Below are 12090 nucleotides of genomic sequence, written 5' to 3'. Positions count from 1 at the left end.
GGGTGACTTTAGTCTGCCTGTAGTTTAACAGTAGTGACTCACCAAGTATATCTTGTGAAAGATCCATTTATTCTCAATAAGAAATTTTTATCTTTGTTTCAATGTTTTTTAAACGTCTTGCATTTTTCTTCACCTGCTCTCCGGTATTTTGTGAATAAAGGATTGATTTGCTTATCATGGTATGTATCCTTTTAACACGCTAAACTAAACTTCCATCAGTAAAATAAGCTTTATTCTGTTATTTGATTAAACTGTTTTGTGGATATGAATGAATTACACTGAAGAAGAATGACACACCTTTAAACACCACATTAGCCTCATTAACTAACTTAAATACTCTATATAAACTTTATACATTGTATTCTTTCCTTATGTTAAAGTTTCTGAAATATAACACATGAAAATTTATATAACTGATCAATTCTTGTTTCAAAAGAGATCTATGCTGGTATGTGTCACAGATGTCAGAAGGGACAAACCGTGGAATGGCAGGAGAGCGAAAAAGACCCTATGTGTAGCGGCGAGACGGGGTTTTCCCGGGCTCAGCTGTTCAGGAAATGCCATATAGAAACCTATGCTCTCAGGTAGCGGATGTGGGGCAACCTGGTGCTAGGCGAGTTTCAGGACATCCGAATCTCGATGCTAAGCAAGGAGCAGAGTAGAAGCAGGAAGCAGGAAGTAAATAGGCTACACAACAAGACACACCAGAAGACACGAATAATCACAGGGAACTAGGAACAGGAGAGAAGTAGAGCGCCCTCTAGGTGTACTGGGCATGACAGTATCCCACGCTTTAAGGGCGGCTCCTGATGCCCAACAAAAGAGCTGCACAGCACTGGGGGGAGGAAAAACCTCATTTAACTGAAAGGAAACCTCCGGGAGTCCACGGCTGAGAGCCACCCCCTCCTCCGGGGTTAAAAACCTTTATTGAGTAGAGGAAGGGGGGGGGCAGACTGGGCTCAGGAGGAGCAAGACAAAAAAAAAACAGACCGAACAAGCAAAAAGTCACGAACAACTAAAATAATCCCCGACAGAACAGGAGAACAAATAACACATAAGGGCATGGAAGCCAGACCAGGTGGCGTGGGAGACCGGAACACGGAAGCAGCAGGGGGTGTGGGATCCTGGAACAGAGACAGAGACAGCAACAGTGGGCATGGGAGCCCGGGACAGAGACAGAGACAGCAGCAGGGGGCGTGGGAGTCTGGAACATGGAAGTTGCAGGGGGCGTGGGAGCCCGGAACACGGAAGCAGCAGGGTGTGTGGGAGCCCGGAACACGGAAGCAGCAGGGTGCATGGGAGCCTGGGACAGAGACAGAGACAGCAGCAGCGGGCATGGGAGCCCGGGACAGAGACAGAGACAGCAGCAGGGGGCGTGGGAGCCCGGGACAGAGACAAAACACGCAACAAATATAAACCCTGACGGAACAGGGGAACAAACAACACATAAAAGAAACAACCCACAACAAAGAGGGAGGGCAGGGGGCACAGAAGCCCAGAACCAGGAGTAAAGAAAAAAAAACAAAAATAATTTAAAAAACGCTCAAGGGGTCTAGAGTAGGCTCAGCATTCTGTTATGGATGGCGGAAGGGATGAACCGTGGAATGGAAGGAGAGCGAAAAAGACCCTATGCGTAGTGGCGAGACAGGGGTTTGCCTGGGCTCAGCTGTTCAGGAAATGCCGTATAGAAACCTATGGTAGCGGACGTGGGGCGACCTGGTGCTAGGCGGGTTTCAGGACATCCGAACCTCGACAGGGAGCTAGGAACAGGAGAGAAGTGGAGCCCCCTCTAGGTGTACTGGGCGTGACAGTATGAGAGTGAGGAGAGGAACTATTATTGTTAAACATGGCAGACCTTAATCCTTTGGCATTAATAATAAAGAACAGTAATAGCTCGTGTTGTTGTTAGGTCATTTTCACACGTCAATTGGCCCTTTGTTTTGTTTTATTTAATATATGAAAAAATATTATTGATTTGGCTATGCAGTAGAGGGGTAACTATTGTAAAGTTTAAAAAAGTAAACTGTTTTACTTTATTCTTCTGTTCAATTTATAACATCCATTATAGCCACATCACTTGACTCTTTCTTTGTGCTTAAATTTGATCATTATTGCATATAACTGCATATAGTGCAACTTTGCATGTGCTTATCACCATCAAATCAAATTGGTTTACACATCCTTATCATCATCAGATCAAATAGCCATGGTGTGAACCATCTGAAAGTACTACACAATTAGTTATTTTACTTTTGAGACCATTGTGTAAGTATTACAGAAATCTTGTACAGTATATTGCTGTCAGCATTTACAGAATGTTTTATTGTGAATCATACTGTTGTCTGAATAAAGTACAATTCAACAACAAAATAAAAAGCACAACATGAAAAAATCAAGAAAACAAGTTGACACAATAACTTGTCCCAAGAAAATTAAACTTCATCTGTGATTTTCAAGAATAGCAAATTAATAATCACAACCCAGTTTAAAGATCTATCCACCACTATACAGTTTCTAGTGATTTTAAATTGTTTAGTAAGATTTTATTGAAAATGTTGCTTTGGACTACTGGTCTTTTTCAACAAACAAATTGCAATTAGGTTAATAAAAAGACAGGTCTCTCTTTTGGAAACTGACAGAAAGAAAAATGAAAAGAAAGAAATTAGAAAACTATATTTAAAATTACACATTACATTGAATTATGGACTACTCCGAAATGTTATGAATTATTCAGAAGCCAAAATGAAGAACATGTCAAGATAGAAATGTATTTTATAAAATTTTAAGTACAGTATTTTAGCTTGTCATTAATCATCACAGCACTAAGCAGATCCTAATCCACTGCACTAAAAGAAAACCTTAAAAACAGGTATGAAATTTAACTTGATAAAATAATTCAGTTTTGAACACTAGTTCCAGTTGACATAATTATATATTTTCATCCATTTTCTAAATGCTTTATCCAATACAGGGATCTTCCCAATGGGTGCAAGGTAGGATAGACCCTGGATGGGATGCCAGTCCATCACAGGGAACACACAGACACAAACACACACACTCACACCAGGGACAATTTCCCCAGAAGCCAATTAGCCTACATAGGGAGAACATAGACACTCCACGCTGATGGCACCCCAGGTCTAGAATTGAACCCAGGACCCCAGTGCAGGAAGGCAGCAATGGTAATCTCTGTGCCGCTCTACATACAGTATTTTCAATTTGAATAAAACCAGAAGAAATATTAAACTTATAAAACTACAACCTTTGTAAATAGATAACGTCTTCCAATAAGTTGGGTACATTAAACACTGCTGAGATGGAACCTCTATTCCCAGGCAAAAAGTATACCAATTCTTTACACGTTTTTACAATACGTGAAAATATTATATTTTTTTCAGTGCCATATTAATTACCGCATAAAGCAAATCAGTTTTCTTTATTTTGTTATAATCTCTTTGCACACAGCTAGTTATTATGACCTAATACATTTCAAGCACATTATCATTGATTAACAAGTGATTATCACTGGCAGATTATTCAAACCATCTAGCCCATTTAGTAGTTACTAGATATTGATCTGAGGATCTAATCCACGCAACCATTTCCTGAAGCAAGTTTCAGCAACATGGCTAGTTATGTTCCATGCTCCCTACAACCCTTTACATAAATAAATACCTAAGGTTTTAAGGGCACTTGCACATGATTTCCACTGGTGTCCCTTAGTTTATGTTTCAGTTTTGACTCTGAAGAAGTCAGATAGGTTGACGTGGTCAAAGACTTTAAGGACTTTAAATACTTGGACGAGGTCTCCTCTTAGTATTGTCTTTTCAATACAAAATAGGTTCAAAGTGCATATTGCTCCTTGGTGTTAGTTTTCACACTAAATATTCTATTTACTGTTAGAATGACTCTGGTTACACTTATGCCTAAAAAACAGAATATCAACCAATGCTGTTCTCTCATATTTGCAAGGGTTGTTCAGTTTGAATGAACACCAATTGACGGGGCTTTTCTGAAAGGCTGAAAGTAATCCCTCTACACCTGGCATTTGTTGTTCAAAGTATCATTTCTTCTTTAATAAATTAAGCTAAGCTACACTTTGAAGTGAGTTTTCCCATTGAATGTATTTGTTATAATGGACCATTTATGAAACTAATTCTTGGAATGTGTCTCAAAAATTGATTTGTATTATCCAAAAATGAAAGTTATCTTTTTAGCAAGTATCAAAAGGAAAGATATACAAACATTACAATTACAGCACAATGCCCATGCTACAAATATACAGTCAGAAAATGTGAGCTCGACATAATATTAAATTTGATTAACAAGATTGATAATATAAAGCTCATTAAAATGTACAGTATACAACATATGCAGATACTTTCAGGAGATACAGTAGATTCATTTCATTCAGTTTTCAAGTGTCAGCCCCCAAGTCAGCTAATTTTCATTATTTCTGACTTTCAGAGAGGATGATGTTAACCACTTTTAATTCAGGTTTCTGCATATTCAGTTTTCTAAAAAAATATCTGAAGATTACTTGTAGCTAAGATCTGATTCAAATCTATGTTGTGAATCTATAAATTATTTAGCTTGATTTACAGATTCACTGCATACAATAGTGTATACTGTAATGCATTTTGGATTTGAATGGCAAAGTTTGAAATCGCAGACACATTTGTCTTTCATATTTGTTTTAGATTGTTGTAAATTTGACTTTTAAAATATTTTTGTTAAAAAAATTCATTCCTGCTCCATTGAATTACAAGTTTCCTAAAACACTTAGAAACAGTGTTAATTAATGGCAGTGGAGTTGACCATTGATTCAAGTTTAATCTGCATCCAGGAGACCCTGGTGCTCTCCAGAATCAGCAAAGGATATCACTGCTTTAATTTATATATTCTTTAAGACAGTTTTGCAAAACATATCAGTTATTAAATATGTTCATTATGGTGTACGAAATGAACATTTGTTGAAACATAATGCATGCAGTTTAGTTTGTATTCACATTTTTAAAAGGTGCTAGAGATTGTTTTCTTAATATGTATGTGCTAAAATTAGCTAGAATTGTTTTAAAATTTAAATTTAAAGGTTTTATGCAGAATAAGAGCATACTATTAAAAATACAAAAATATGAAAATATTAGTATTAAGAACAAAATGTTTTATGAAATGCTAGATAAATACAGTATAAAAAGACTAAACTGAACTGAATCCTAACCATGTTTTATAGCTTTAGAAATTTAACAATGTGGTTAAAGAATGCCACATTTAGGTCCCTGTTAAAAAATGATTTAGAAGTTATACTAATTGGATATCTCTGGGCTCCATATGGGATGTAGAAACAAAGTAGCAGGCAACTGTGCATATAACTAGGATAATGATATAGCAGCAAGGGTTTTATGCTACTATTGCATGTGTAAGATCAAAAGATTCTAAGAGTTAAACAGTCTTTTTTGCAAATGGTAAAAAAATATATTTGAATCAAAATTGGTTGGCTGCCAGGATTGGAAATTGTTAATTGGAAGAGGGATATTAACATTATTTGAACTGTTACTGTTTCTTCTTCTTTTGTTCTTTGTTTTCAAAAATGTTAAATTGATAAAAAAAATGGATCATTTGTTTGGTCTGTAAGTTATATTTCGCTTATGTATCTTTTTAGCCAGAGGGTAAAGGCAATGGTCGTATAAATCATCGACATTCATCAATCATAGAAGACCAGGAAGATGAGGAAGAGGAAGAGGAAGATGAAACCACTCCTCTATCCCCTGCCTCTGCCAAAAGCAAAATGTTATACAAGTCTGAGAGCCACCGGAAAGCCGTTTCTTCAGGGAGACTGCCCTACAAGTCCCCCCCAAGATCGTGCACTTCAGGCCTGGAAGCAAGAGGCAGACATGAAGTGGAATCTCACACAACCACAAGGACATTTGGGAAAAACCTTAAAATTCACCTCTCTTCAGTGAACAGCATTGCCCCCCCTGACCTAAGTCCAAGGTAATAAACACTAGAAACTTTAATTACAGTACTTCTGATTTCTCATGGCTATCAAATGATTATGTTGAAAGTAGCAAACAATTGCTAATGATTTGGTTTTAAACAAATATCACTTACACAATCTAGAAGAGCTGCATAAAGCCCAAAATCATATTGTGTAATGGCAATCACAGATTTTAGTTTTTAGTTTTTCTGCATTCACTGTCACGTCATTCCCTGTAAATGCATAAAATATATTTGAACTATTATTTCCTTTATCTTCTCAAATGGGCACTATTTCTAACAATGGGTCTGTCATAAGCATGACACATACCATAGAACCCAGGACTTTCTGTATCTCATTTCATTGTTTGTAGAAGCCTCCTACTTTGATTCTGTTCATAGTGTAATAAAACTAGTCAGTCATGTGGGCAATGAAGATAGATTAGCTGACAATTTGGCCTTAATTTTGTTATCAGAGAGTGCTTGGCTTTATTTAACCACAAAATGTTAGGTAATATAGACAGCAGACATACTTTACATGGAACAGCTATACATCAAACTCTTGGACTCTTTTTCTTAGTCCTCCAGGTCCCTGACATCATGATGATATAAGCTCCTCTCACGACTGGAAAAAAACATAGCAGCTTCCAATAGTAGAGTCAAGCATCTTCCCTTTGTAAGAACAAGAGCAAGACACCACTGCTGTCTTGACCCAATGTCTTCCTATGCCTCAATGTATAGTCCTAGAAGCACACATATCAAAAATTAAAACAAAACAATAGAAGGAACTAATAAAAACAAAGCAGCCCTTTTTACATTAAATGATACTCTACCATGACCTTGTTCATTGTAATATTTTCCCCTGGTGTTGATGTTTTAATCATTGACTAATGTTAAATTCTAAAAATCCCATCTTCTGTTTTGACACCAAGAGTGAGTAATGAAAAATCAAAGATAGGTATGAATTACCAAGTACTGTATGGGGTTTTGCTTTTACTGCAGGTATTTAAAATTCTTTCTCAGCTCCAGAATCAAGCACACTCTTGTTTTACACAGGATTGTGGATGGCACTGAAGGCGGAGATGGCATTGAAAGCAATCTAGACTCGGAGTTCCGTCAAAGCCACTTAAACTTTTCAAAAGGACAGCCTTCAGGAAAAGGTATTTAAAGTTCTACCAGTGTATCACGATCATTAACAAAAAACACAGCCACACTGTCACGAAAACTCTACTGGGAGTCCAGTACCTAGAAAGGTCCTTGAATTAACATTATTAAGCTTTTATATAATTGTTTTGTTCTGCAAAATCTAATGGTTAAAATTCCACTTCTTTACTTCACTTCAATTACTAAGATTTAATTGCAGCATATGAAAGATAGATTATCAATTATCTGGTGCCCAAGGGTAGAGGCATCACCATGCATAAACAATGGATAATTATATTAAAGTTTTTATAGTAGCCTATTTTTGGCCTTATGTAGCCTAAATTTGCATACTTTATAAAATGTTTTAAATAAATAATGGAATACCTAAAAATACACATATAAAAGTAACGCTTATTTATAAAACACCTTTCCAAACCTAAGGGTCTTGTATTGCATACAGTGATAAAGGAGACAAAGAGAAAAAATAGAACAAAAAAGTAAATAAAATGAAACAGGAATGAAACAAGAACATATGGGATACACTGTAAGGCAATCAGAAATAGACCATAGTAGAAAGGTGAGTGTTAAGTTTTGATTTGAAATGAGTAAAAAATGTGTCTCTCATAGAGTCGCAGTAAGGACATTTCATAACAACGGTGCAGCAAAAGAAAAGGCATGATCACCAAAAGTCCATGATTTAGTCCTAGATACAGTGAGCAAAGAACCACCTTCAAATGAACAGCACCTACTGTAGGAAGTGTAAATATGAAAGAATTCAAAGATGTACAGTATGATGGAGCCAGATTAATTAGGATTGAGTCTTAAAAGTCAGTAACAAGATCTTACATTGAATACATGTGTTAATAGACAATTAGACTACATAAACATTAGTCATTTAGAATACTGCAAAAATAGTTCTGTGTAGTGCATATACAGTAAGGTCAGATGATTAAATGTAAAGTACAATACATTACATTTTATCTAATACCTTTTTAATGAGAAATAAAATAATGCTTGTAAATACTGTATGACATCAATCAACCCGTGGCCGCCAAAAAATGGTGGAAACCTGATTATCGTCTGCCAACAAATCATTAGTCTGTGATAAATCTAATCATATCATGCATACTATGCCTCCTTAACATGAAGGATATCATAAATTACAAGGTCTTAAAGATATTTGTGTTGATTTGGATTTGCAGATCCAGGCCAAACGAGTTCAGCAGAGATAGTGGCAAAGACTGAAGAAACAAAAGAGCAAATAAGTCGTCTTAATCAGGAGGTAAGTGTCACAGTAAGGTGACCCCTCAAAAAAGAATTATTTTTGCTTTGTGCATGACTACACTACCTATAGATTACAAATATTATTAGGGCCCTTTTTCCACTGCCACAGTTCTGTTTATCTCCCAGAATCACCAGTGCATGCACACACCAGCAGCAGGCACTAGTACATTTGCATCCATTTTGTTTTGTAGTGGTTAACAACATTCAACACTGTCCACTCGACACCCAGAGCACATTATAAAAGAAACAACATTAAAAGAGACACATTCAAGACCAGCCATAAGCACCCCATTGGACACCAGTTACCCGATATATGTGCCAAAGCAATGCAGACCAACAGTTCTGTCCTCTGTGTTGTTCCTCTGATGGATCTTCTCGGAATGTCAATGTCTTGAAAAACATAGTTCCCTCATTCTCCCCCCCCACCCCCTTGAGTCCAATGTCAGGTGGGGGGGAAGAGAAAGATGATACCGGAGCCTTCTTCTGCTACTCCATGTAGAGTCCCTGGTGTCAGCGTCCTTTCCTGGGTCTAAATGCTGTGATCTATTTTGTCAACCATCCTTGTTCCTAAGGGTCTCAGTTCTGTCTTTACTGGGGGTTTTTACACCTTGAGGGGAAGTTTTGTGTGTGTGTACACAGCCAACTGCCAAGGGCTTATGAGGGAAATGGCTGTTCACAGATTGCCAGGTGTAAAATGATGCATTGTTCCATCTCATCCTGTTCTTAGTCCCCCCTCTCACGGGTCCAGTCATAAATGTTTTCAACCCCACACGTTATCCCTGAATGATTTGGTAATTACCCAGCGCTTATGTTAAACTGGCCTTTGATCAGTGCAGGAAATACACAGGATAAAGTACGAAACTGCATCAACATCAACATGAGCCCAGGGATTGGAATTTTTTCAAAATTCAGAAGCTCCTCCCCCAGTGTAGTATTTCTTTATAAACTTTTTCATCATTAATTTATTTTTTTTCCTCACATTTTTTCTAATCCAGTACAATTTAAGAACAACATCAATGGTTTGCTCTATGGTTAAAGATATAGAGACAATCAATGCCCACCTCCAGTTATTCAGGATATTAGAAATGCTGCTCGATTAAAATCTGAGTTAGCTGACAACTTCCAGACACACATGGAACCATATGGTTACTCAGCTGATGCATCTGACTAAAAAGGACATTTTTCAAAGTTAAACATGCACACTATGATTTCCTAAAAATGTTCCATGATGCAGTCCAGGCAACTGTGGGAGACAGGCTGCATCTCAGCAAGACACCAGTATCGGCATTAGAGTGCATTTATTCATCCTCACAGCACCATCAGGAAATAGAGGCTTGCAGGGCATATCATTCAAAGTCATGCAGTAATAAATAGTAAAGTGTAAATAAATAGTGGCTTAGGACAAAGAACATCTTAGATTGCATTGGAAAAATGAAGATGAAAAGATATTTAGGATATCTTAGATTTCACCTGTTTTGTTTAAAGATTAAATTTAGCTAAACAGATGTGTAAATGCATTGAGATGGTGGAGGGTTGCAGGTGAACGGTTGGATGATGGCAGGTGAGGGTGGCCTGGCTCATATTTACAGTGATGTGGCAATACATGATTGTGGAAGAAATGGAAGAAAAAAGTTTCTGATCAAATATTTTTATTTTAATTAAACAGTTCAAGTTCTCATATCTAAAAAATAAAGTATTCTTAAAATAATATATACTGTATATATATATATGCACACTCAGTTCAATGTTTAAAAAGTATGTTTATTGTCAAATAGAGCAAGTGAAAAATGCAGTAAGACATTCATCATAAGATATTCATCAGTGCGGATGGTACAACTGACCATAATTTAGACTGATAAAAATAGTTGATGAAACAGGTGAAAGAAATGACAATTAACAATATTTCACAAAGTCATTGAAATTATAGAAATATCACAATATAAATATTGTATTTATTACCTCTGAAATATAAACATTATGAGTTTTTGATATATTTTTGAATATGATAAAACAGTCATAAAAAAATGTGTGAATTAGAATAACCTTTTAAAATGCCTCAGAAGATACAAACCCTAAAATGCAATTAGGGATTATGTATAGTTTAGTTTAAATCCAGCTGGTTTAATAGATGACCAAATGGATGAGGAAGCCGGATCCCTCCACTCTCCCCATTGGCAGTGAAGTTGGAATCTCCCTTTGATAAACCAAAAGGTTTGTGTATTTGCAGAAGAGATGAAGGTGATAGGACAATAAATGTGATTGGTGCAAAGTTGGCCCAGTCCTCGTCCTTAACCAAACAGTTGTTTAGAGCTCCTTTTTAAAACTATCATGCACGTTGTTAAAATACAGGAAGACAGGACATGTATATTCTGAATTGTAGGTAAGGTTTAATATTAAAGTCCTCATTAAAACCTGCAAGTGACAATGCTTGTAAATAATGAATTCAAAAGTTCTGTCTTCGAAGTAGCATGATAATGTGTCCTACCAAAATCATTTCATCCAGCAGAGCATCTTTAGTTTTCCTAAAAGGGATTTGTCTGTGTCAAGTGGTGTAATGTAACTGAATGTGGCTAAAAGCTTGTATTATCTGGCAAAGGGTGATTCTTCTTGCATATTTTGATAGTTGACCTTTCGTTTAATTTTTACTGGGTATGGGAAGCACACGCAGGCCTTCTGCACAGCACCTTGGTAACAGGAAGTGATGCAGAAAATGGTCACATGACCATTCCCAGGAGGTTGGTGTCAACCGATGTTTACTGAAGTTAATCTAACAACAGTGTGGAGTTCTGTAAAGCCATATAAAACACATCAGACAGATTCCTTACACAACAAGGTTATAGAAATTGAAAGTAATATAATTCTTGTTATATGTCTTTGCTCATATATTGTAAATCCTGTTAATACCTGTAACATATAGTACAGTATATAAGTGGATTTGTCATGACTGGTACTTCAGGATGAGGGATGCTTTACTTGATTATTTGGCCATCCGTGGTGGGCTAATACAGTATATATCCTGTTGGATGCAGGAGGATATTAGGTGGTGACTATAGCCTGGAATCAGCATTGACCGATAAGTGGTACAAAATTTCTTAGTGCCGGTTTCGTGAATATAACATTAACTTCAGCTTCAATGAAGCTAAGATGAATTTACTAAGGTAAGCTTCTTTTAATTTCAAATACAGATTTAAAATTTAGTGATCCCCTTTAAATAAAGAAATACATTGCAGCAGATACTGTATATCACACATAAGCAAGCAAGAACATAAGTTACAAATAAAAAAAAGACCCTTTGCTATTTCTAGCTCATTTGATAGCTGCTTATTGATCTGAAGATCTCATCCGCTCATTTCTTGAAGAAACCAGGGTAAAGGAGTGTATTCTATGGGTTGGTCACTTGTTCTATATTCCTTCATGTTGTGGAGCCAGCCATGTCACAATAATAATTCACTTATCCTGTATCTTCATTTTTGCTTTTATCTGTTGTTATATTCTTATGATACAGTATAATTGTGTGATGGAAGCTCTCCTTGATCCTGACATGATTCAATCACAGCAACTAGCAAGCCCAGAGCCACACAGAACCACTTTCTAGACAGCAGAGAATTCTGCCACACCACAGAGACTGGATCTTCTGATACTCCAGAGTTTTAAACTGTCTAGATTTCAGAGCAGGGTGATGTCACT

General features: G+C 36.7%; 1 protein-coding gene across 1 annotated transcript in view; it reads left to right on the top strand.

Moving 5' to 3' along the window:
• The window catches only part of kcnh8 (potassium voltage-gated channel, subfamily H (eag-related), member 8), a 127657-nt gene that overhangs the window by 104605 nt on the left and 10962 nt on the right, over positions 1 to 12090 (top strand). Inside the window, exons 13-15 of the mRNA XM_088929047.1 lie at positions 5663 to 5994; positions 7033 to 7136; positions 8322 to 8401. Coding sequence (XP_088785173.1) covers positions 5663 to 5994; positions 7033 to 7136; positions 8322 to 8401 — 516 coding nt within the window. The remainder of the gene's footprint in view (positions 1 to 5662; positions 5995 to 7032; positions 7137 to 8321; positions 8402 to 12090) is intronic.

Source organism: Atractosteus spatula, chromosome 12, assembly GCF_055471065.1.
Source record: "Atractosteus spatula isolate fAtrSpa1 chromosome 12, fAtrSpa1.hap1, whole genome shotgun sequence".
NCBI classification, from domain to species: domain Eukaryota; kingdom Metazoa; phylum Chordata; class Actinopteri; order Semionotiformes; family Lepisosteidae; genus Atractosteus; species Atractosteus spatula.
This window is presented reverse-complemented; position numbering and strand designations above follow the sequence as displayed.